We start from the raw sequence: 27,374 nt of genomic DNA, 5'->3' as shown, positions 1-27,374 counted from the left end.
TTCCAGACCCTAGCCCTGTGCTCCTGGACTCCAAGGTACACCCTTCCTCCCAATTACAACTTTCCTGCTCTTCTAGAGCAATCTGTCTAGCCTTCCCAAATTGAATAAATGCCCTCCTTATAGTCAACTACCAGATATATGTCCCTGATCAGGTCCCTTGTCTGCAGAGTGCAAGTGGCTTCTTCAGGACCCAACCTCTGTGAGCACATGGATGCTCACATATCCTGGGCTGAAACTGCAAGAAAGAGCAGGAACTTCATACTTCATACATTGGAGGCTTGTGCCCTTTAGGATTCTTTTCTAGGACTTTACATCTCATCCCACACCACCCACTTAAGTAGTTGATGGTTAGTAATGTAATTGACATAATTGTTTTGGTTTTCCTGGGTAAGAGCTCAGTGTATTCCGGGTAATTTTGTTTGGAAATAAACATAATCATTTTTTCTCCTTTTCAGAAGGCACCTTTGGCAGTTCTAACCAACTTAAAGGCATGAGGCAGTACATGATACCCATCCACCTATGAAAAGTCTATAGGTGCCCAGTTCTTTGCTTTTATTCTTTGCTAAGCTTCATGCAAACATAAGTGTGGAAGGCAGTAATATTTTTTTATTTCCTTTTTACTCATCTAGAGGACAGTCCTTCAGAAAAGAAGGCAACATCAAGGAAATGACTGGGGTGGAAGAGAGAGAAATGTAGGATAGGATGGATGAAAGGTAAGGAAAACAAAGAGGGATAAGGAAAAGCAAAGACAGGTGCTTTAAATACTGACTCTAATGCCTTCCCTTTTCTTTTTTCTCTACCCCTGACCACAAAAGCGCCTCTAATGACGCTGTACCAGAGGAGCAGGGAGAGGAGGGGGATATCCAGGCTGCCTTTTAACTATTAATACATAAATGTACCTCACGTTTGTATTTTCTTAGCTCTTAAGTTCCCAAGTTTGGGTTCAGCATCACCAAACGCATCTCTGAATCTCCAGGATCTAGCTCACTGTGCACAGAACGGGCAATAGCTGTATTTAAATGGGCATCCAAATAGAAAAATTGGCATACTGTCACCCTCGAGGCCAGAGTATGCAAAGCCTTTCCCAGGCAGCATCTCATGAGGCCTCCTTGAATATCTCCGGTGGTAGGTGGCGTCAAAGGCATTATGCCCAGTGCAGATGAGGAAAAGCGCGGCTCGCAGTAGCCGCGGCTTCCCGCTGAGAGCCACGAGCCCCGCAGCAGTCAGGCCGCCGACGCTCGGTCCACAGGCCTGCTCTCAGGGGTCGAGTCCCTTCTTACCGCGGCATCTCCGGCGTCCCCTCGCGCGGAGCCTGCCGGGAGTTGTAGTCCACTGCACCCCCGTTTTTATGGGTTGGACTACAATGACCAGCATGCCCCAGGCTTCTTGCCCCCTTCCCTTTCAGTCTCCGGCGCGGGGGAGGCTCAGCCGACCTACTAACTGGGAACCGATATGGCAGCGACCCTGGGCAGCGGGGAGCGCTGGACCGAAGGTACCAGATCCTGATAGAGGGTGGGACAGGGCGGGAGGCGGGAGAGGTCAGGTATGGGGCTCTTGGAGGCGCCTAAGGGCTGAGAAGCCGGGCGTGAGATGAGGGATGGAGGCCTTTGAGAAGATGCTGAGCCTCAGTAAGGCTCCGGATGACGTGGGGGGCCTCCCAGACTGGGGCCCATGATCAGGAAAATGGGATCGCTGGCTCAAGCTGAGCCCGGAGCCCAGAGTGTACCCCGACAACTTGTGGCCTGAGGCCTCCCGCCCCGCCCCAGCCCATGCCCCGCCCGCACCTGGCTAGGAGGTGGGTCAGCGGGTGGTGCGTCTCCTGCAACTTGCTTATCCAGACCTTACTCTTTGACAGCCAAACTGCGCCTCCTGGCCCTCGGATTCTGGTCTTATACTTGCAGCCCTTTCTCTAGACTGCTAGGCCGGCCTGTTTCATCCTAATCAGGCAGACTATCGAATACTATTATGTATCCCGGCTTTATGCTGATCTCGCAGCAGGGATTTGACAGAGCTCTCTGTCCACTGAGGGAGTTTGACAGGTAAACAGCCAATTACAAGACAATAAGTCCTAGGCTATTTAGCAAGGTCGTAGGTTTGGGGATCACACTGACAAGACCTAACAGCCTGGGTGTCAGAGGAGGCCTCATGGAGAAAGCATTACATATGATGACATGAAGGATGCGTTGGAGTTAGGTGGACTTAGAGGGAAGAATGTCACAGGCAGAGGCATGTGCAAAGGCACAGAGAAAAGAGAAAGTATTGCTGATCTGAAAGTAGCTGGTGTGGTTAGAGTATAGACTACAAAGGAGCCTGTATTGAGAGATGAGATGGAGAAGCAGACTGGGTCTATCAGAATTTTGGAAAAGGAGTAGGGATGTAAACAGAAGAAAGGTGTTTTTTAAAGCCTTCCCTAGATCTTCCAGGCAAGACCTGAGTACCTTTGCCTTCACTGACTGGATTGCTATTAATCGAATTCTCTCCCTTTAAACTATACTCTTTGTGCTTAGTAAGACCCCTTGCACTACTCTCACCAAGTGTCTGATCCACATTAGTTCTATGACTTTCAGTTTAAAACAACTGAACTCATCTCTACTTTTAATTTTAGTGGTGGGAGGCACTGCAATGAAAAATATTTCATAAGCAGTGCCATTTCTGACCATGGACCACAGGAAAATAGGTATCCCAGAATGTTTCGTATCAAGTCTGTGCAAAATATATTATTAAATTGTGTTGACTCATCAAAGAGAAAAAAAAGAAAAAGGCATGCCCTGTGCTGCATTAAAAACAAGGCATTGGGCAGAGCCACTTAAACCTTTTTTTTCTGACTTTAAGTCAAGATTTGCTGACTGATTATTGTAGGTTTGGTGAACATTATTATGCTTCATGTTTCTGACTTTATAAATTTTCATGGTTGCCACCATATTTTCTATATGGTGTTCTCAAGAAAGAGGTTTGCTCAGCTTTATATGGATGCTTAGCATTCCAGATAGCTAAGTTAGGTAGCAAAGTTGACTTGCAAGTCAGACTGAGGCCTAATGGAAGGGCTATTACTTTGTAGCTTACATTGATGCAATTAGAAGAAATAAATATCCAGAAGACAGACCTCCTGAAAGTCATGACCCCTGTAGTTGCTGTAACTGCATGAAGGCACAAAAGGAAAAGAAGTCTGAGAATGAGTGGAACCAGACCCGGCAAGGTGAAGGGAATGCCACTTATACTGAGGAGCAGCTGCTTGGGGTACAAAGGTGAGCCTATGGTGGGATTAAATAAATGATTTATTTTATGTAGAGTGCCTGGTTAGAAAATGTGCTATACAAGTTTTGACTGCTATATTTATTGTTATTTTATTATTGAAACATGTTAGTTCCGGGCCTCCCCGGTGGCGCAGCGGTTGAGTGCTGGGTTACGAAGCTGCCCGTAGCCTCTGCAGCGCTGGTTCCATTCCTGGCTGCTCCCCTGCCACTGGAGGAGGGTCCCACATGGCGCGCAGACCTCTCCTGCCGCCCACTGCACCCCTCAGCACTGTACTTCGGTCCTTCTGCCTGCTCTGTTCCCCGCTCTGGCTCTGGTGAATTCTCTCACCCTCCTGCGCTTCTGACTATACCCAGTGCTTGTATAAATAAATAAATAAATAAATAAATTTTTTTAATTCTTAAAAAAAAAAAAAAGAAACATGGTAGTTTGGTGGCCTTAGAAACAAAACAGGGTGATTTTAGGGTGCATTACGATGTAGTCTGAAGTAACTATCCTATTTCTACTATAAAAGAGGCAGAGAAAGTCAACTATACATAACAGACATCTATACAACATTCTACCCAATAATAGAACACACATTCTCAGGTATATATGGAAATTCTCCAGGTCATAAAACAAGCTTCAATAAATCTAACAGTATTAAAGTCATGTAAGTTTATGTCCTCTGAAATTAACAACAGAAGGAAATTTACAAATATGTGAAAAATTAACAACATATTCCTAAATAACAAATAGGCTACAGAAGAAATCACAAGGAAAATTAGAAAATACTATATGATGACTAAAAAATGAAAGCACAGCATAACCAAAACATCTGGGATGTAGTAAAACAATACTTAAATAGAAATTTATAGTTATAGGACCTCCCTGGCGGCACAAGGGGTTAAGACGCAACCTATGTAGCTTTCCACAGCCACTGCAGCACAAGTTTGATCCCCGGCCAGGGAGCTACCCACATAGCGCAGCAGACCTCTCCTGTCTCACCCGCTGCTTCCCTCAGCAGTGTATTTCAGTCAGTCTGCCTGTTCTGTTCCCCACTCTGTCTCAGGGGTGAATCCTCTCACCCCTGCACCTCTGGCCTGTACCCCAGTTCTTGTATGCATAAATAAATACTTATAAAAATAAAATAAGGATCTCCCTAGTGGTACAAGGGGTTAAGACGCAACCTATGAAGCTCTCCGCAACCACTGCAGCACAAGTTCGATCCCCGGCCGACCAGGAACAACCCACATGGCGCAGCAGACCTCTCCTGACTCATCTACTGCTCCCCTCAGCAGTATACTTTGGTCAATCTGCCTGTTCTGTTCCCCACTATGTCTCTGGTGAATCCTCTTACCCCCCACACCTCTGGCCTGTACCCCAGTTCTTGTAAACATAAATAAATATTTTTTAAAAATAAAATTAGGAATGACTGAGGGGACATCACCATCAATCTTATGTAAATAGTAAGAATTATAATTATTATTCTTACTATTACTATAATAGTAATAATTATAATTATTATTATAATAGTAAGAATTATAAATAACTGCATTCCAACAACTTAGATTACATAGATGAAGTGGATAAATTCCTAGAAAGATACAAACTAATGAAACTGATTCAAAAAGAAACTGAAAATTATATAGGCCCACAACAAATAGACTGAATTAATAATCAAAACCCAGGCCCAGGCGGCTTCAATGGTGAATTCTACCAAATGCTTGAAGAAAAATGAATTGATTCTTCATAAACTATTAAAGAAAATACCTTGGGCCTCCCTGGTGGCGCAGCGGTTGAGTGCTGGGTTGCGAAGCTGCCTGCAGCCTATGCAGCACCGGTTCGATCCCCGGCTGCTCCCCGGCCAATGGAAGAGGGTCCCACATGGCACGCAGACCTCTCCTGCCACCCACTGCTCCCCTCAGCAGTGTACTTCGGTCCTTCTGCCTGCTCTGCTCCCTGCTCTGGCTCTGGTGAATTCTCTCACCCTCCCGCACTTCTGACTGTACCCAGTGCTTGTATAAATAAATACAATAAATAAATAAATCTTAGGGAAAAAAAAAAAAACTGTTAAAGAAAATACCAGAGAAGAGAATACTTCCCATCTTGTTCTGTAAGGCCAGAATTACCTTATAACCAAACACAGACAAAGATATCACAAGAAAACTAATCAACCGATATCCCTTATGAATACAGATTCTAACAACAAATAAAAATGTAAAAAGAATTATATACCTTGACCATTTATCCCAGGAATGCAAGGTTGTTTAATACATACAAATCAATGTAATGTATCATGTTGGAATCAAAGGACAAAAGGCACATGATCATTCCAGTAGATGCAGAAAATGCATTTGACAAAACCCAACACCCTTTCATGAAAGCAACATTCAATATCTTATTCCTGGGGAATTTCCTTAAGTTGATAAAGGCCATAGACAAAAAAATCCACAGTTAACATCATACTTAATGGTAAACAACTGGATGCTTTCCAAGATCAGGAATTGGATTGAAACAAGACAGTATGTTTTCAATACTGTAGTTGGAATTCAAGCCAAGGCAATTAGATCAGAAAAAGAAACAGAAGCCATCCAGATTGAAAAGAAGTAAAACTATATGCACATATGACATGACTTAAGTCCTAAGGAATACAGACACAGGCACACACATACACACATGCAATTAGAAATATAACTGAGTCCAGCAAAGTTGCAAAATTAATATACTAAAATCATTGTTTTCCTACATGCTGGCAATAAAAACATCTGAAAACTTCATTATAACAGCATCAAAAAGAATAAAATGCTTAGGAGCAAATAATGAGCTTATCTTCCTTTTTAAGATAAAAACCACATGGGCCTCCCTGGTGGCGCAGCGGTTGAGCGCTGGGTTGCAAAGCTGCCCGCAGTCTCTGCGGCGCCAGTTCAATCCTCGGCTGCTCCCTGGCCACTGGAGAAGGGTCCTGCATGGCGCGCAGACCTCTCCTGCCGCCTGCTGCTCCCCTCAGCAGTGTACTTCGGTCCTTCTACCTGCTCTGCTCCCCGCTCTGGCTCTGGTGAATTCTCTCACCCTCCCGCACTTCTGACTGTACCCAGTGCTTGTAAAAATAAATAAATCTAAAAAAAAAAAAAAAAAGATAAAAACCATAAAAGTTTTTTATCAAAATAAATTAAAGAAGATCTAAATAAATGGGAAGATAACCTGTGTTCATGAACTGGCAGGCTTAATAGTGGTAATATGGGAGTAATCCTCAAATTGATCAATAGAGTTTGACACAATCCCTGTCAAATTCCCAGATGCTTTTTTTTTCCAATAGAAATTTAAGCTGATCCTAAAATTCAAAGGAAAATGCAAGGAACCCCAAATAGCTAAGAAGAATAAAGTTGAAACATTCACACTTCCAATTTTCAAAACTTATTACAAAGCTACAGTAATGAAAACAGTGTGAACTAACATAGACATGTAGATCAGTGGAATACAACTGAGAGTCTAAAAATAAATTCTTATATTTATGACTAGTTGATTTTAAACAAGAGTGCCAAGACAGTTTAATGGGAGAAAGAAAAGTCTTTAAAAATGATGTTAAGACGGGCCTCCCCGGTGGCGCAGCGGTTGAGCGCTGGGTTGCGAAGCTGCCCGCGGCCTCTGCGGCGCCGGTTCGATCCCCGGCTGCTCCCCGGCCACCGGAGGAGGGTCCCACATGGCGCGCAGACCTCTCCTGCCGCCCGCTGCTCCCCTCAGCAGTGTACTTCGGTCCTTCTGCCTGCTCTGCTCCCTGCTCTGGCTCTGGTGAATTCTCTCACCCTCCCGTGCTTCTGACTGTACCCAGTGCATGTATAAACAAAACAAACAAATAAATAAATAAAACATGCCTCTATTAAAAAAAAAAATTAAAAAAAAATGATGTTAAGACAACTGTGTATCTGTATACAAAAGAATGAACTGGACCCATTCCTCACACAAATACAAAAATTAAATAAAAAACGAAATATAGGCCTTCCTGGTGGCACAAAGGGTTAAGTCTCAGCACTATGAAGCTATTGGCAGCCACTGCAGCATGAGTTACATCCCACATGGTGCAGCAGACCTCTTTTGTCTTGCCTGCTGCTCCCCTCAGCAGTGTATTTCAGTCAATCTGCCTGTTCTGCTCCCCACTCTGTCCCGAGTGAATCCTCTCAACCCCCCACCCTGTACCTCTGGCCTATACCCAGTTCTTGAATGCATGAATAAACATAATCTTAAAAAAAAATTTTAAAGGGCCTCCCTGGTGGCGCAAGGGATTAAGCACCACACTATGAAGCAATCTGCAGCCTCTGCAGCACAAGTTGGATCCCTGACTGGCCGGGGAGCTACCCACATGGCACAGCCAGCCTCTCCTGTCTTACCGGCTGCTCCCCTCAGCAGTATGTTTCAGTCAGTCTGCCTGTTCTGTTCCCCACTCTGTCTCTAGTGAATCCTCTTACCCCCTGCATCTCTGGCCTGTACCCCAGCTCTTGTATCATAAATAAATAAATCTTTTTTTTTTAAGATTTATTTATTTATACAAGCACTGGCTACAGTCAGAAGCGTGGGAGGGTGAGAGAATTCATCAGAGCCAGGGCGGGGAGCAGAGCAGGCAGAAGGACCCAAGTACACTGCTAAGGGGAGCAGCAGGCGGCAGGAGAGGTCTGCGCGCCATGCGGGACCCTCCTCCAGTGGCCCGGGAGCAGCCGGGGATCAAACCGGTACTGCAGAGGCTGCAGGCAGCTTCGCAACCCAGCGCTCAACCTCTGCGTCACCAGGGAGGCCCGAATAAACAAATCTTTAAAAAAAAAATTTTAAAAACCACCAAATGTAAAACCTAAATGTAAGAGCTAAAATTATAAAATTCATAGAAGAAAACATAAATATAAATCTTCACGACATTGAATCAGGCGACAGTTTTTTTACAGAATATCTAAAGCACAAGCAACAAAAGAAAAATAGGTAAAAATTTCATCAAAATTAAAAACTTCTGTTACCATCAGCAAAGTGAAAAATCAACCCAAAGAATGGGAGAGAATAGGGGTCTCCCTGGTAGTGCAAGGGGATAAGTCTCAGCACTGTGAAGCTATCGGCAGCCACTGCAGCACGAGTTGGATCCCTGGCTGGCCAGGTTGCTACCCACATGGCACAGCCAGCCTCTCCTGTCTTACTGGCTGCTCCCCTCAGCAGTGCATTTCAGTTGATCTGCCTGTTCTGCTCTCCACTCTGTCTCTGATGAATCCTCTCAATCCCCCCTCCACAAGCACCTCTGGCCTACACCCCAGCACTTGTATGCATAAATAAATAAAATAAACCTTTTAAAAAATATGTGACTATGTCTTTAAAAAAAAAAAGAATGGGGGAGAATATTTTCAGATCATATACTGAGAACATACTGAGTACTCTTACAACAATAAAGACGACCCAACTGAAAAGTGGACAAAGATTTAAATAGATATTCTTCCAAAGAAGATAAATGAACAGGTAATAAACACATAAGAAGCTGCCCAATATTATTAGTCATTAAGGAAATGCAAATCAAAACCACAAGGAGATACCATATCATCTCATATCTACTGATGACTATAATTAAAAAGATTGACAATAACAAGTGTTGCTGAGGACATGGAGAAATTGGAGCCCTGTTAGATAATTGGCAGGAATATAAAATGGTTGCGCAAATCTGGATATACTATAAAACACTGAATTGTACATTTAAAGGAATGAACTTTATGATATGTGAACTGTATCTCAATAAAATTATTACATAATAATTTTATAAGAAAGAGCAACGTGGGTCTACCCAGTGGCACAGCGGGTTGAGCGCAGCGGTGTGAGGCTCTCCGCAGCCTCTGCAGCACCAGCTCGATTCCTGGCCAGGCCAGAGAGGTGTCCACATGGCACAGCAGACCTCTCCTGCCTTGCCCACTGCTCCCCTCCCTCAGCAGCGCTTTCTGTCTGCCTGTGCTGCTCCCCGCTCTGACTCTGGTGAATTCTCTCACCCTCCCAAGCCTCTGGCCTGTACCCCAGTTCTGGTATAAATAAAAATAAAATCTAAAAAAAAAAAGAAAAGAAAAGAAAAAGCAACGCATGGGCCTCCCTGGTGGCGCAAGGGTTTAAGCACCGCACTATGAAACAATCCGCAGCCTCTGCAGCATGAGTTCGATACCCAGCCAGCCAGAGAGCAACCCACATGACGAAGCAGACCTCTCCTGACTTGCCCGCTGCTCCCCTCAGCAGTGTACTTCAGCCTTTTCTGTTCCCCACTCTGTCTCTGGCGAATCCTCTCACACCCCTGTATCTCTGGCCTGTACCCCAGCTTTTGTATGCATAAATAAATAAACCTTAAAAAAAGAAAAGAAAAGAAAGAGCAACACGGATTTAAAATTGGGCTGGGATCCTAAGGATCCCCTTGGGGAGCTCTTAGAGAGAGACCTTGGCTGACACTTCTGACCCTACCTTATAGTTTAGCCTGTGTTGCTAACTTACCATGAACTCTTCAACTCTGCCTGCCCAACTGTATTGTATAGTAGCAAAAGACTGGAGACATTTAAATGCCCATCAGTAGGGGACCTATAAAGTCTATAAAATGCAGTAATATTACTTTTTAAAAGAATGTGGTAGGCATATAATAATAGCTGAGAGTTATGTCAGTTGCTATCAAGCATTTTAATGATACTTCATTTAATCATAACAACAGCTTTGTGAAATATAGGTATAATTATTAAATCATTTCAGAAGACAACACCAAGACACAGAGGTTAAGTACACAGAAAGATCAGATCCCAAGCGAGGCATTTTGACTCGTTTATAATCTAGTCCATCAATTCTCAAAGTGTGGTTTGGGAACCCCAAGGACTTCTGGGGGAGCTCTGCAAGTTTAAAGTTATTTCCACAGTAATACAAACACATTAATTGCCTTTTTCACTGCCATTCCTTTGTGATTATAGAGTTTTTCAGAGGTTATATGATAAATATATTAATCCTCTGTGTTTTACAATTTTGTTTTTATTTCATTTCACATAAACAAAATCTCCTTTGGTGACTTCAATATTTTTTTTTAAAGATTATTTATTTTATACAAGAACTGGGGTACAGGTCAGAGGTGCAGGAGGGTGAAAGAATTCACCAGAGACAGAGAGGGTAACAGAACAGGCAGACGGACCGAAGACACTGCCGAGAGGAACAGCGGGCGAGGCAGGAGAGGTCTGCTGCACCATGTGGGGTTCTCCCTGGCCGGTGGGGAATTGAACCGGCCCTGCAGAGGCTGCAGACAGCTTCACAGCGTGGCGCTCAACCGCTGCGCCATGGGGGAGGCCCTATTTTTTAAGAGTATATGACTTCTCCGATAAAAAGTGCAGAACTGACACTCTAGTCTTAACTACTATCCTATACTTCTCATCTTTCTCAGTTATGGATCGAGTTCCAAGATAAAATTGTTAGCTAAAAAATGCTAAATATAGAAAGGTGATTACAATATGCTTCCTTCTAGGTAAGAAAAAACTGGGAGGTCTCTATACACATACCATCTGTACATAGGATTCACAGAAAACTAACAGTGGTTGTCCTTAGCATAGGTGATAGGGACAGGAACTAGGTAAGCAGGAAGATTTTTCTTAAGATAGCTTAGTACTATTACATATTTTCTTCTACCTGTGTATATATTAACATTTTAAAGCAAAGTTTTAAAAGATAGCTAAGAAAAAAGAGAGGGGGGGAAAAACAGGGTGGTTTAAAAAAATGGGTGTTTCTTTTGGCTTTGCTGTCCTGTGAGGTAACTCTCAGGACCTTGGCCTGCACTTTAATGTAAAGATTAGCATACTTGTTCAACCCACTTTTGCAGGATACAGAAAGAATAAAGTTAAATGTAAAAATACTTTGAGAAGCATTAAGCTCTCAGTGGTCAGAGAACTCTGTTAGTAAATCTGAATGTTTCATTCATGTGTTCAAGAATTTTCTTTTAGGTTTGTTTTGGGATTTACGGGTTTGAGGGGAGGATCAACAAATAATTTGCAGTTAATTCTACAAAACAGGATTTTGTAGACCTACATGTTCCTGATGTGCTTTTAGGATCAAGAAATGCAGAAATTACTATGAAATTCTGGGAGTTTCAAGAAATGCCAGTGATGAAGAGCTTAAGAAAGCTTACCGAAAACTCGCCCTAAAATTTCATCCTGACAAGAACTGTGCTCCTGGAGCAACAGATGCTTTCAAAGGTTTGATGCTGACTGATGATGCTTAATTCTGCCCTTCTTGTGATATTTGGTCACAGCTAGTTATTTTCAGTCTCCCCTGTAATTGTTCTATAAGGCTACAAGTAGGTCTTTTTTACTACCACACCTCTTAAATGATGATTTCAGGCAAAATTCCCTCCCGTCTCCATTCATTTAACTTAATATCTTTTAGAAAATATTATTTGATTTTTCTGTAATACATTCTGAAACTACCCATTCATTGATTCAGCAAATATTTATTAAAGATCTATGTGCCAGGCGGGATCATGAATAAAATAAGATACGATTTGGGCCTCCTCGGGGTGGTGCAGTGGGTTGAGCACAGTGCTGTGAAGCTGTCTGCAGCCTCTGAAGCACAGGTTCAATTCCTGGCCTGCGAGGGAGATACCCACTTGGCGTAGCAGACTCTCCTGTCTTATCCACTGCTCCCCTCAGCAGTGCTTTCGTCCATCTGCCTGTTCTGCTCCCCACTCTGTCTCTGGTGAATTCTCTCAACCTCCTGTGCCTCTGGCCTGTACCCCCATTCTTGTATAAATAAATAAATCTTTTAAAAAAATTTTTAAAAAATACGATTCCCTGACAATTAGGGCCTAGACAGCACTCTTCAACCATGGAAACTCTTTGTTTATGAAACATGTTATTAAGATGTCCTATGGAAAAGGACCATATATAAAGATCATAAATATAATTTTACATCAAATCTTTTTTCCATTGATTTCCATGCTTTCAGAAATAAATTTTCAAAAAATATTTTGGGGTGGCCTTCCTGGTGGTGCAAGGGATTAAGTCACAACACTATGAAGTTATTGCAGCCACTACGGCACAGCATGAGTTCGATCCCCGGCCGACCAGGGAGGCGACCCACATGGCGAAGCAGACCTTTCCTGTCTCGCCCGTTGCTTCCCTCAACAGTGTATTTCAGTCAATCTACCTGTTCTGTTCCCCACTCTGTCTCTCGTGAATCCTCTCACCCCCCACACCTCTAGCCTGTATCCCAGTTCTTGTATGCATAAATAAATAAATCTTTAAAAAAATATTTTGGATACAACACACAAATAATAATCTTAAGAGCTTCCCCTCCACTGGAGTCTTTTTTTAAATTTTTTAAATTAATTTAAAAAAAAAAATTAATATAATGAAAGGCAAAGAAAAAAGTGAAAAGACTTTTAGATTAAAAGAAAGTTAATCTTGGGCCTCCCCGGTGGTGCAGCGGTTGAGCGCTGGGTTGCGAGGCTGCCCACGGCCTCTGCAGCGCCAGTTTGATCCCCGGCCACCGGAGGAGGGTCCCACATGGCGCGCAGACCTCTCCTGCCGCCCGCTGCTCCCCTCAGCAGTGTACTTCGGTACTTCTGCCTGCTCTGCTCCCCACTCTGGCTCGGTGAATTCTCTCACCCTCCCGTGCTTCTGACTGTGCCCAGTGCTTGTATAAATAAATAAATAAACCTTTAAAAAAATAATAAATAAATAAAAGAAAATTAATCTTAAAACCAAACACAATATATGAACTTTGCATAGATTCATTGGATAATGAGTTGTTAATTTTCTTAGCTGTGATAATGATTTTGTAATCATGCGAGAGAATGTCTCTTAGGAGAGGTGTACTGAAATATTTAGAGATGAATTGTCAGCAAAGCAAGTTTATATAGATATATATATTATATGTATGTATATATAGAGCTGAGGAAAGCAGTGTGGCAAATGCTAACAATTGATGAATCAAGATGAAGAATATACATGTGTTTATTATACTATTTTTTAAATTTTTACGTACATTTGAAATTTTTCAAAGAACAAGAGAAAAATGATAGAGCTGAGGAAAGTCAACATTTACCTCAGAGGTGCATTTTTTGTTGATGTACCATTGTGAATCAGTTCTCCCTTCAATTTCTAAAGGAAATCAATAGACAGCCCATATTTTGTTATGCCTTCTTGTAGATATCTCATAGAGTATTTGCATGTCTTTGAGAAATTTGCCAGATTTCAAGGGCTATGACTTTAAGCAGCTCTGTTTAGATTTTTTTTCTGCTTAGCTGTTTTATTGCTATAAATGCTTAATATAATTTCCTAACTAGAAGAATAATAAAGAAATGTTCTTTCTGGCTGTGTTTCTGATAATGTTAACTGAATTAGAGATAGGAGGTGGGAATGTCTTACATGATGATTTTCTTTTTGGGATTTCACTAATTATGTTTAAGTGAATTTGGACAGTTTGCACATTTTTTCAAAGGGAGGAGAGCTGATTGGAAGCATATATAATCTATTCAGTCTTTGATCCCCCATTGAGATACTGGAAATACTTTGGGGGATTCTTAATTTTGAAAGACCATTTTCTAAAGTAAGATGAAATAAGACTGTGATGAATGAAGACTTAGTTTTTAGCCTAAGTTTTAGCCAAGTTGGAAATTTTTTACTGGTTATTTTATTCAGGAGATTATTTCTAACTTCAAGTTAGAATGCCACTAGGTATGTTACAGTATCCAACCATAAGCCAAGTAGAATATGAAAACATTTTTGATGAATTCAAGTGCTGGTCAGTGGGTGGTACTTCTCCAACAGGTCTGGGACTTGCAGTGAGTGGCAGCCTAGCCTAGGGTAGGGGGTAGAGCTCTAATTTCTAGGAAAAAAACTGGGATGGCTTAAGGGCTCTTGATTAGGAGTTAATGCTCACTTCAGCAGTAGTTTTTACTTCATTTTGATTCTAGTATTGTTTCTTATCAGACTAGATCATGGAAAATTTCAAGGGCAAATTCTTTGGTGACCTTTCTAGACCCAAGCTCCACTCCTTGGGCCCTGTGAAATTATCCGGCACCAGTCGACTGTGGGCTCGTCATTGCTGCTTCTGTGATTGCCCTCAAATACAGCAAAGACTATGTGTTCAGGTGCTTTTTGTTTTGGTTGCAGCAATAGGAAATGCCTTTGCTGTGCTGAGCAACCCTGACAAGAGGCTACGCTATGATGAGTATGGAGATGAACAAGTGACTTTCACTGCCCCTCGAGCCAGACCCTATAATTATTACAGGGATTTCGAAGCCGACATCACTCCAGAAGAGCTGTTCAATGTCTTCTTTGGAGGACATTTCCCTACAGGTTACTATCCCAAAATTATTATTACATTGTTAAAGTTAAATTATTGTTAATTGTTAAATATATATTAATAAATATTAATATATTTATTATATGTGTATAATATATTATATATTATATATTGATATATTTATAATTTATATATAAATATAAAAATATTAAAATATCAGAAACTCCAGTTTGAGAATATAAATAGATAAGGAAACAGCAAGAATTTGGAATTGGATGAGCTGAGATTCATATATCTGTAACCTCCAGATTTCCATGATTTTGACCAAATCACTTAGTCTCTCTGATCCTTTTCTCTCTTTTCCTCACCTGATAATACCTACCTCAAAGGACTGCTAGGCTATGAAGATTAGTTATTTTAAGTGCTTTATAAATAAATAACAAAATGCCTGTTATAATTGCAAAATAGCAGCTATATAAAGAGAAAAGTTAGAAAAGTATCCCCAGAGAGTTGGAAGTTGAGATAATTAAATCTCCAGGAAGTAAATTGAATTTTATGAGTCACTATTAGATACACTTAGTGACATAATCCGATATTGGCAAGGAGCATGTCAGACAAGATTCATGGCCCAAATGCTCTTTCTTTACTAGCCTTTTGAGGTTCTCTTGCTTACTAGTTACAAAGGACTATTTAAATAAAGGCCAGGGGCCTAAGCACATTCCATTTTCAGCTGGTTCGCTTGGCTTTCCTACTCTCTTGTTTGTCTACTGGATAAAATGAAACAATCCCCTACCCTCAGAGAACCTAGTTGGGGGCAAGGGTCCTGGGAAGGCAAGGAAGGCGTGTTTGCCATACCCCATGCTCAGTATTTGGTTTGTTTATTTTCTTTTCCAGGAAATATTCATATGTTTTCAAATGTGACTGATGATACCCACTACTACCACCGCCGTCACCGACATGAGCGGATGCAAACACGAAAGGAAGAGGAAGAAGATAAACCCCAGGTACCTACGAGGAAAGAACTACTCATATGCACTGATCTGCCCTTTGTGGTGTATGATCAGGTGTTACAAGTTCAGCTGTAGATACATTGCTAAAATGTGCTTTTGGAAAGCAGAGGCACTGGTAGAAGCTGGATAATTGGCCCAAAGAGACGAGGGTGATACGCTCTTCTTTGCCCCTTCTTTGGTGGCTCAGTTTCCCTATGGGGCCATCTTTTTTTTTTTTTTTTTTTAAGAAGAACTTATTTTTTTTTTTAATAGAGGCATGCTTTATTTATTTGTTTGCTGGTTTGTTTGTTTGTTTTGTTTATACATGCACTGGGTACAGTCAGAAGCGTGGGAGGGTGAGAGAATCCACCAGAGCCAGAGCGGGGAGCAGAGCAGGCAGAAGGACCGAAGTACACTGCTGAGGGGAGCAGCGGGCGGCAGGAGAGGTCTGTGCGCCATGTGGGACCCTCCTCCGGTGGCCGGGGAGCAGCCGGGGATCGAACCGGCGCCGCCGAGGCCGCGCGCAGCTTCGCAACCCAGCGCTCAACCGCTGCGCCACCGGGGAGGCTCCCTATGGGGCCATCTTGATCAGGATTTTCTTGACTGCAGAAAATGAATCCTCCTTCAAAATATTCATAACTAATGAGCACAGCTGGGCCTCATGATAGACGGGCCCAGGAACTGGCATGCTATCTGGTGCCATGCAGCTATGTGCCCCATGACTCTTTTCTTTTTTTCCCCATGACTCTTTTTTTTTTTTTTTTTTTTTTAAGGATTTTTTTTTTTTTTTAATAGAGGCATTTTATTTATTTATTTATTTATTTGTTTGTTTGGTTTATACATGCACTGGGTACAGTCAGAAGCGCAGGAGGGTGAGAGAATTCACCAGAGCAGGGAGCAGAGCAGGCAGAAGGACCGAAGTACACTGCTGAGGGGAGCAGTGGGCGGCAGGAGAGGTCTGCGCACCATGTGGGACCCTCCTCCGGTGGCCGGGGAGCAGCCGGGGATCGAACCGGCGCCGCAGAGGCCGCGGGCAGCTTCGCAACCCAGCGCTCAACCGCTGCGCCACTGGGGAGGCCCCCCATGACTCTTTGGGGCCAGATTGTCTCCAGTTTTCCTGACTCTCTGCCTCTGCTTTGTTCTCTCTAAGCAGCCTGACTTGTTCTGCTTCTCCTTGCCAAAGTGCCTACCTTGCACTTGAAGAATGGTGATAAATGTCAATCCCACACTCCTAGGAGGGAGAACATGATTACCCCTTCTAGGATTAGATGTCCCCCAATCTGTTCAGCTGTGGCCAAGTCAACAGAGATGCCTCATCCTAACATGGACCATGAGTCACATCATCCAGGGTAGACTGGATGAGACACTGAAAAGACTCATCCAGAGGTATCTGAATGGACTTCATGGGTCTTAGAAAAGGGGCTGCAGAAGGATTACTGAGTGTTGATCCACGTTGTGGGTGGACTTCCTTCAGCCTTCAGTTGCTTGGTGCCCTCAGCGGAAAGTACAGTCTTCCTAGAAAAGCCTTGGGCTTTGTGCAGTATTTTCTTTTTTTTTTTACATTTTTTTTATGATTTATTTGTTTATGCATACAAGAACTGGGGTACAGGCCAGAGGTGTGAGGGTGAGAGGATTCACCAGAGGCAGAGTGGGGAACAGAACAGACAAAATGACTGAAACACACTGCTGAGGGGAGCAGCGGGCGAGACAGGAGAGGTCTGTTGTGCCACATGGGTTCCTCCCTGACCGGGGATCGAACTCATGCTGCAGTGGCTGTGGACAGCTTCATAGGCTGCCTCTTAACCCCTTGTGCCACCAGGGAGGCCCTGTGCCTTATTTTCTTTGGGAAAACTAGACTAGTTTTGATAAGCTTTATTTTTTAATTATGTTTGTTGAGTTACACTGGTTTTTAGCTATATGTGTGTGTGTGTGTCTGTGTGTGTATATATTCTGCTATTCTTTATATATATTCTGCTCCATTATATATATATATATATATATATTAGTAGTAAACATTTATACCTCTACAAGTGTTATATCATCACACCATGCCTACCACCAAAGCCCTAGTAATCCACCATAGTCCATTGGGCCCCCTCCCTGTTTAAGCTTTCTATTGATGAGAATACTTACATTCAGTATTTTTTTCTTTTTCAGACTACATATTCTGCATTTATTCAGTTACTGCCTGTTCTGGTGATTGTTATTATATCTGTCATTACTCAGCTGCTGGCTGCTAATCCCCCATATAGTCTATTCTATAAATCGTAAGTCAAATATTTAGAAATCTTTCTTAACAATCTGGAGGGTGAAAGATTTAAAGGTTTTGCTGGTACATTACTAACATTTTGCTTCACCTTTCATTGTAAAAAACACTAATTTTATGGTTTAAAGGAACAGCTGGATAAATAACACAGAAATCTAAAAATACTGTAGGCAGTTGTCCTTGTACCTCAAGACACACATTGTTTTGTTCTACAGTGACATCATTCGGTCAGCTGCAGAATAGCAGGAACTGTTTTCTGAAGGATCAATAGAGTAACTGTGTTCAGATTAAATCCTTGTCACACCATGTTAGAGTTAGAAAAGGTTCTGTGGAGCTTGATAGATTGATGCGACTGATAGAGCCCTGTATCTAGGGACATAAGCTGAGATCAGTGGTGATTTTTAACTTAAACTATTGCAAGAATAGCACATTTATTCATGAGAAAGCTATGTAGTCAAACCATAGTATTCCATTTATTTGCTTTTGCTAAAAATGTAGAAAATAGTAATGTTTATAGTGCATGCAAATTACAAGCTCAGTTAATTATTTTAATTAATTCCAATTCTCAAAGTTTCATCTCTACACTGGCATCAACTGGCAACATGTTAAAACTATTGGGCCTCACTCCTTATCTATTGAATCAGAAACTCTGTGGGTAGGAACCAGCTATACTGAGTTTTAACAAGCCCTCTAGATAATCCTGCTCCATATTAAAGTTTGAGGATCACTAGATTAATTTTTTTAGTTAATTATTGAGAAATGAATAATTACTTGTTGTTTTGCAGAAGGAAAGAAATTTTTAAAAGGAAGCAATAAAAAAGAATATAGTTTAATAGACAAAAATCTTACAAAATTTGAAAAACATGGGTAATATATAAGTCTTTGTTGGATCACTGTAGACTAAAGACTGTCATTCCAGACTGTCTTTTTCTCTTTATTTTACAAAGAGTAATGTTAAATCTCAGAGAGAAATTATTGCTATCATGTCACTCTGGCCTGATTCCTTCTATTTTCTGAATTCCTATTTTTCTCCATATGCTACTGCTACCTCCTTTTTTGTCAGGCCAGTGGGGCAGACAGAAACCTCCCCAGAGGAAGGGGGAGCAGGCATGGCCTGAGCTCTTAGACATTGAGCAAGATCTCTAAGAGATCAAAGGAAAAGGCTGGGAAAGGCCAAATATAACTCACTTAGGATGGAATTTCTTCATTTTGAACAAAATCAACTTGGATTTTGCACATTGCTGTCATGTTGTAATTTTAGCTCTATTTTATACTTCCTTATGGTTAGAATTTAGTTAACCCAAGCCTCAGGGTTTCTGAGCACCAGATACCGTTGGATGTCTTAGACCCACAGAGAGTTAGCCCAGAAGCATCAATGACATCCTCTGTGGAGGCATTTGCAGTTCTTACTTAGTAGCTATATGTGAAATATTTTTTATCATGTCCTAAAAATTGATGCAAGGTTGGTGTAAGCTATTTGGTGTTGGTAAATACCTTACTGTAACATTAATCATTCATAAACCAGCATTTACTCCGTGCCATTACTATGTTATGTCATATAAAACATACAATTTGTTTTTTAAAGCATTTACTTTTAGCCTCAAAAGCAGTATAAAAAAAAGTGAATCCTTTAAAAGAATAATGTAACTATGCTGACGCTGAATCCATAATATGAACATGTTCACATAACAGCAATTATGATGACATTACACATAAAATTTTGTCAGAGAAATAATAAATGTTAGGTGTTTTGGAAAATATTTGCATCATTCCTGTGAAGAGGTGAATGTGATAAGATATCTGTTGAGGCCAATACTAAAAGTGATACTGCTCAAAATAACAAGCTTACCTGAGCCTCTCTGCTGATTTCAGGACCTTGGGCCACACCATTTCCAGAGAAACCCAGAACCTGCAGGTGCCTTACTTTGTGGATAAAAACTTCGACAAGGCCTATAGAGGAGCATCTCTTCGTGACCTGGAGAAGATGATAGAGAAGGATTATATTGATTACATCCAGACAAGTTGTTGGAAGGAAAAACAACAAAGTAAGATGCTCTAAATGGGTGTTATCTGGTGGCCCTGCTTCCCAGCCTGAGGCATCCCCAGTTTTCTGGTTCCTCCTCTTTCCTTACTTGAGTCACATGTGTTTACATGGACAGAGGCCCATTCAGGATACTACAAAAAAGGAAAGTTTATTGATAGGATATATATGGCTGGGCTTTGGAAATTGTAAACACTCACTGTCTGTCTGAGTCTCTACCTCTCTCTACCCCATTTTCTCCACTCTCCTCTCTGCCAACCCCTTTCCTGTGTTTCTTCAAGCTCTCCTCCTTCATAACCTTGTTTTTCCATGGTTTATTTTGGTTGCTGCCCTGCACGTCGCTCTCCCAAGTTCCCCAACTATGCCATTCATTGACCCCTTTCCGTGTTGCCAGGGTCATTGTTACGTTCTCGTTGCTAGCTGGCTTTTGCCATAGTTTCCTAATCCCATATTCCCTTCAGAGACATCTGATTGATCCAGCCTAACTCTGTGAGCCAGACCAAAGGTTTGTAGATTGTTGGTATTGAGTGAGTGCCTCCCATCCTCTGCTTCAGTCCACTGTGGTCACATAGGACAAAGCAACCCTCGGCCTCTTCAGTAAGGGTAGGTATCCGCAGGCTTTCCACTCTGTTTCCCTCTCTGGAGACAGTGGGGGTGACAGTGCCTATCACTTGGCTTACAATTCCAGTGAGTATTAGTGGGGAGTGCTAGTCACAAGAAGAACCCAGTCTCTCAGCCAATAGGTTCACATTTTATCCCACTTCTCTCTCTCTCTCTCTCTCTCTCTCTCTCTCTCTCACACACACACACACACACTCCCATAACTATCTTATAAAACTTGACTGGTTAATTTTAAAAAAGCAAATTCTAACTCATTTTTTAAACCTTATTACTAGGTATTATTAAACATCTAACAGTATCTGATAAAATTAGCTCTTCAGATAGTGCTGCTAAGCTCTCACTAACCCATCATGCACCCAACCCCACCCTCAAGCTAATCTCCTGTGTTCTTAAAGCACAACGGTAGTGTTTCATAGACACATGTAGGCTCTCTGAGGACAAGAACTATGTCTTACTAATTTTGTTTCCCAGGCCCCTGGCACAATCCTTGTTTCAGAACAGGTGCTCAACAAATGTCCTTTGAAGAGAAGAGTCTCAGGACTGCAAAGCAATGAAAATGTTGAGGATTAAGAATCACAGAACAGGGTTGGCATCCAAAGCCTAGCCCTTAGGGACCGCCCTCTATTTCTGTAGGGCAAAGCCCAGCTGGACTCACAGTTGCCTTAGGAGCTGGGTGGGCAGTGAGTGTAGGGGAATTGAGCAAGAGGAGAAAGTTGCCTTTTTATTGGGAAAAAAAATGAAGAGGTCAGGAAATACTCTACTTCACTGTTAAACTAGTTTTTGAAAATTAAGAAAATCAGGAAGGAATTTTGGAGCAAGATAAAAAAAGCCTTTAGACTGCAAGGAAGTATATATAAGTGGATCCAAATTGGTGAAATCCAGTTTATGTCCTAAAAGGCCCCATTGTCTTGAGCACTGGGAGGGTTTTGAAATTCATTGCTTTCTGCAAGAACGGGATGAAAATATGCATTTCATGTTCTTCACGCACACCTACACATCTGCGCCAGCTGGAACTATGCAAAGAGCTCATGGCAAGGAGTAGACGAAGGTGGCTTCTAGCTTTTTGTTCCCATCCCCATGAGGTCTAGTTTCAGGGCTTCGGCATTCTCCAAGCATAAATAAAAAACCAGTGGGTAAGCATGATGCATGTACCCACAAGTTCCAAATGGGGTTTATCAGCACACGCCCCTTAATAATCTATTTCTGGCATTGAAGAACGGTGGCTGTCTGGAGCCTCCACACTACCCAAGTGCCATTTGAGAACGAGCAGCATCTGCCCTCCGGATCCAGCAGCAAGAGCTGCCAACAAGGTTAAATTTAGTACTTGGAGGTTATAAAAATAAACCCACTTGAGAACAAAGTTCCCTCTTGGCAAAATACCGAATGGAAACTGTTTATAGCAAAGATAGCCATTGTCTTTTTTTTATCTTTTGTTCATTTCCTTTCTCTGCTCTTCCTTAGAATGCTTCATCTGGATGAACCTTTATGAGTAATCCCTTACTATGAGACTAATTGCCCTGTTTACTCCTTCACAGCTGCATCTAAATAATAAACACGATGCCAAGGGAAGTGGCCATGCCACTGCACTGGGTTGGGCAAATTAACAGGCAGGAACTGCCTCCTGGCCTGCCGGGCTGAGCTGACATGCTCGCCCTGACTGATAGAGACACACTTCTTACCAGGCTCAGGAGCAGGATAGCAGAGTGGGTAGAGGCGTAGGCTTTGCAATGGGGAGAAATCCATTTCCTGCTAGAGAGGCTGTATGGATTATAGAAGATGGGGCAGCTACGACTCTCAGCCCGGTGCCTGGCATATAGTAAGTGCCTGTTTCCTGGAGAAGCCCAGGCCTTGCTTGACTGGCTGCAGCACTGTCTCATGGGGGTGAGGATATCAGGATCGCTTGAGGTATTGCTGTTGTCACGACTCCGATCTGGGCTCTGGTGCAGTGTTCCTGGGAGAGGCTCTGAAATGTGTTTCTCTTGGCAATTTGCCCAAGGAATTCTACCTTAAAGGTTAAATGCTCTGTCCATTTACTGCAGTGGCATGCAGGGCAAAGGAAGCATTCTGCAAAGAAGGAAAGATATTCTCTTGATCCTGCCCATTGCAGAGTTTTTTTGGGTTGGTGGTTTTTTGTTTGTTTTTTAGTTACTTAAAAGTTATTGAATATTAACAGAACATTTTAAAAGTAGAATATTCATTGAGTTGACCTTTTGTTCACTGAAGGGCAAAAGGATTCACTGGTAGCTTGGAGAGGAGTTTTGCGAAGCGTGGTATAACATTGTTCATGGAAACACTGACTTTGTGCACAGTCATTGCTCTAGAGCAGGGTTCCCAGGCTCCAGAACACTGAAACTTGCTTTCACCGAACACTACATAAAGCAATGTGATGTTTTGAGAAAAGCACTCATATATATGCATTTATCTTTCATCAGCTCATTACACTGGTCTTATGTGTTGAAAATACTAAGAATCACTAGCCCTTAATATTTTCTAGAATGAGATTTGAGGCAATGAAGCACTTAGGAAAGCTCAGTAAACCAAAAAAACCAAAAAAACAAAAACAAATCCACCCAAAACCACCACCTAAGGAAATTATTTCTTTTTTTTTTATTATTTTTTATTTTTTTATAGAGGCATTTATTTGTTTGTTTGTTTGTTTGCTTTGTTTATACATGCACTGGGTACAGTCAGAAGCGCGGGAGGGCGAGAGAATTCACCAGAGCCAGAGCGGGGAGCAGAGCAGGCAGAAGGACCGGAGTACACTGCTGAGGGGAGCAGCGGGCGGCAGGAGAGGTCTGCGCGCCATGTGGGACCCTCCGCCGGTGGCCGGGGAGCAACCGGGGATGGAACCGGCGCCGCAGAGGCCACAGGCAGCTTCACAACCCAGTGCTCAACCGCTGTGCCACTGGGGAGGCCCTATTTCTTTTTTTAAAAAAAAAGATTTATTTATACAAGAACTGGGGTACAGGTCAGAGGTGCAGGAGGGTGAGAGAATTCACCAGAGACAGAGCAGGGAGCAGAACAGGCAGACAGACTGAAGACACTGCTGAGGGGAGCAGCGGGCAAGACAGGAGAGGTCTGCCACCAGGAATTGAACCTGTGCTCAACCCGCTGCGCCACTGGGGAGGCCCTAAGGAAATTATTTCAAGAGGCAAAACCACCAAATGTGTTCCATATACTGTGTGAATGACTCGATAGCACCAGAGGCATACACTATTTTCACAGAAGGCTCCCGAACAGGTTTCCTGCATGCACAGAAACCAGGGGAACCGGGTTAGTGCTGAGCTCTGAGCAAAATGCAGGAGCAGACGGGCTTCATTTGGGTGCGGCACATGATACCCCATGAAGCCCATCACCTGCGAGGATGATTGTGCCAAGGCAAGTTCTGGCTAGCAAACACTCCGAACACCCATGCCAAGGGAGAGAGCACATTGTTCTGGAGTCTAGGAGACCTGCTGCTTGCCAAGCAACTGCCCAGGCTCTGAGTCTCCATTGTGGAGGAATGGTTCTCATGCATATCCACCCCTCACCCTGGAGTCCCGCACTTAATCTGCACTTTGGGCCTTTCTTGATGTAAATAGAATCATTGTGAGCAGAAATGCCAGACAGTGTTTTGTGTTGATAGAAACTTATTCAGAAACCAATGCCCATTGTTCCCCTTGGCTAAGTCTTAATTCTTGTTTCCAGGCAGTTTGCTGATTAATCAGACAGGTGCCTCTCGTTCCACCGAGAAAAACAAAATCTGTCAACAGGATGATTAAGAATGGATAGACATATTTCAAAATGATTAAAATAGCATTTTCACAAGTATGGTCCTTTAAACATTGAGTGGCTGCCTGCTGTCGGAGGCTTCAGAAGCCACACAGCCCATCCAAGCATGCCATCCTGTTAATACACAACACGTCTCTGGAGGTGCTTTTCAGGCATTCCTTCCCAAGAATGTCCCTGAAATTTTACAAAGGAATTAAAAAAAAAAAAAAAAAAAAAAACAGATGCAGCAAAAGCACCATTGAATCAGGGAAGACAGCAAAGATTATATTCTGGTTAAAAATAGAATGACCTTCTCTGCCATGAAGAGAAAATGAAATTCATTTAGTCAAGGAGACAGAGGTCACTGGATCCAGATGATTTCACTTTTAAAAGAGCCCAGCTGCCTTTAGCCGCTGAGTTAGGGACCCCACCTGTGGTGAGGGAATGAAGAAAACCACCAGTAACCTGGCCTTCTATAGAGGTCCTGCCCACTGGAGGTAGGCGCCGTGTCAGTTAGCACATATGAGTTACGATCCAGCAGCACAGGAGAAAGGATGAAGCAGCTGTCTTTGTTTCAAATTACAGGAAAGGACGATTGGACTCCATTCTCTCCCAACTGCCCTCTGAATGCCATTCGTAGGAAAGCCGTGCAACAGTCTCCTCTTACTGCACACGTGCAGGTTTCCTAAGTCTGGTGCCAAATGTTCTATTGATAAGAACTCAGTCCGGTGCCTTTATAATAGAGCACAGATATTGTAGACTACAGGATCACAGGTGTCTTTTAATCCTCAGAGTCGGGTGTAGCGGTCCAAGATGTTCCTTGAATAAAGGTTTCTTAAATTTAATTGAAAGAAAAAAAAACATTAAATGGTAAAAGGAGCTTTGATTCCAGAAATATTGATGTGAAACCAACAGTTGGAGTCTGTTGATGAGCTGGTTCCCTCTTTTATCTTTCAGAGTCGGAGTTGACAAATTTGGCAGGATTATATAGAGATGAACGACTGAAACAGAAAGCAGAGTCGCTGAAACTTGAAAACTGTGAAAAACTTTCCAAACTCATTGACCTACGCAGAGGTGGCTGACAGGATGATAGTCCTTCGCAGGGTCGGGGTTTTGCTACCTGTTACTATTTATGTTCCTAACTCCATTTTATAAAACAAAATTAGGAAATACTGAACATTTTACAATTTGCTAATGGTGGGCAGAGCTGAAGGTGCTTGAGCAAGGAGCCAGCCTTGGCATTACAGAATCCTTCTAAGGGGTTGGCTCCAGGGGCCAGAAGCAGTTCATCTAAATTGAGTCATGGCAGAGTGTTGGATTCAGCCCACTGCTCCTTGCCTACCCTGCCTCTAGGAATGTAGTTCAGACATCCCAGGTGGATTCCTGTTTTTTGTTTCGTACCTCTTCAGTTAAGTCCCAATACTCAGTCATTTCCAGGCTTAGCCAAAGCAGCTTAATATCAGTTGTTTACAGTGCACACCAAGAACTATACCTCTTCCTTCATAAGAGTCACTAGCTCCCGAGGATTCAGCCTTTGGAACATGCTCCTACTCAGCTTTCCATTTTCTGAGGGGAACGTGGAGAAATGTAAACTGTTGTAGTTAATAGTTTTCTATTTGCCTAATCTCTGTTAGAATTACTAGCATCAGCAAACTGCCTGATCGGAGTTTCTTTTATTTCCTTAACCCTTTCTTATAGAGGGTCCAGAAATTAAAAGGTATTGAGTAAAACAGTTGGACAACTCAGCAGCAGGAAGCCGGGGAAGGGAGTTGAAGGTCAATATATGGCTGAGTCTCAGTTTCTCTGTGCAGGTTCTCAGTTCATCACAGAGCTAGAGAATGTTCTTTCTGTCATTTCCCCTTGCAGGATCACATTTAAGCTGAGTCCCTACACCCACAGACGTACATGGCCGGCCAACTGGACTGTTTGCTGAAGCCTAAGAGAGGGGAAAGCCTCTCTTTTCGTGGCTGGGGGTGTTCTGGTGTTGCCCTTGTAGTCACTTTGTTTAATCCAGGGCCCTGCAGTTGCTTTTTCGTTTATTCAGCATTTGAGTGCCTAGTTTGAAGCAGGCACTCTCACATATAGTTTCTTCCTGTAGTCTCCTCACAACTCTGTGAAATAGATGTTATCTGTTTCTCTGCGTGAGAACACCTGCCAGGGAGGACGAGTAGTAAGCCTGGGAAATATAAGTGCTCATGGCAGAGTTAAAGGGTGAGTTTATTATCAAGCTGAAAGTATGAGATCATTCCTATTTCTCAGGTGATTCTAGCCAGGTTGGTAAAGCAGAATCTTTCCTAAGGATGTCACTGTGCACCAGGCCTCTGACCCTGTATCCTTCCGATAGCAGTTCTGCATCCACTCAGGATACCTTCCCCCAGTCTTAAGACCCTCTCTGTATACAAAACGAGATCTGGCAAAGGCACGCAGCCTTCCCCACTGGTGGCAAGGAAGAGGTGAATTGTTGCCTGGGCTCTGTGCTCAAACCAGAAAACTTCTGGGCCTTCCTGTGGAGAGAAGTTACTAGGATCAAGCTGCCCATGTTGTCTTGAATCTGAGCCTGGAAGAAACAGTTGTTTACTAGTCTACACTCCATGTTTTCTTCGGGATGGGAGAAAAGTTCCTGTTGGGAGGAGTCTACATTCAAACTGCTTCCAAAGTAGTTCCCCCTTTCAGATGTATACCCATGATTTAGGCAGTGGTGTCTAGCATGGTTCAAACGTGAGGGCATTCCACAGGGTCAGGAGCTGAGTGGACGGTAAAGGCGGGGTAAAGAGTGGTGGTAGGGAACAAGTGCTCCCTGTGGGGAAGAGGAGCAGTTCCAGAGAAAGCCAGATTTTGCAGCCCAACTAGGTCTTCCCTTCTGGTTTGGCGGGGACCTCCCTGACCCCCACTGAGTGACTGAGGATTCACACTATAAAGTGAGCCAAACAGGCTTGTGGAAAGCTTTCCTATACACACAGAAAAGCTCTCCCATCCCGAATCTCAATACTGCTAGAAAATGGGCCATAATTAAGCTGACTTGACAGGTTAAAAGACCCTCTCTAGTTGCCCATGAATAGTGTAGTCACACATTTTATGGATTTCATGGCAAAGATGAGTTATCTGCAATGACACTAAATAGAGGCGACACTAACTAACTCCATTAAATGTCAGGCCTATTGTCTGTTTTTATAGCACTAATGGTACTGTTTTACTTATTACC

General features: G+C 42.6%; 1 protein-coding gene across 1 annotated transcript; it reads left to right on the top strand.

Moving 5' to 3' along the window:
- Positions 1 to 1,452: 1,452 nt before the first annotated feature.
- On the top strand, positions 1,453 to 25,254 carry DNAJC18 (DnaJ heat shock protein family (Hsp40) member C18; the record flags this gene model as incomplete). Its single annotated transcript, XM_084252513.1, has 8 exons — positions 1,453 to 1,492; positions 3,059 to 3,245; positions 11,308 to 11,453; positions 14,373 to 14,558; positions 15,400 to 15,509; positions 17,652 to 17,761; positions 19,633 to 19,805; positions 25,130 to 25,254. The coding sequence occupies 8 exons, from the start codon at positions 1,453 to 1,455 to the stop codon at positions 25,252 to 25,254; spliced, it is 1,077 nt and encodes a 358-aa protein (XP_084108639.1).
- Between the last annotated feature and the right edge of the window lie 2,120 nt (positions 25,255 to 27,374).

The sequence above is a fragment of the Talpa europaea genome (genome assembly GCF_964194135.1).
Source record: "Talpa europaea genome assembly, chromosome: 13".
NCBI classification, from domain to species: Eukaryota; Metazoa; Chordata; class Mammalia; order Eulipotyphla; family Talpidae; genus Talpa; species Talpa europaea.
The sequence above is the reverse complement of the archived record's forward strand: the minus strand, read 5'-3'. Positions and strand labels throughout refer to the sequence as shown.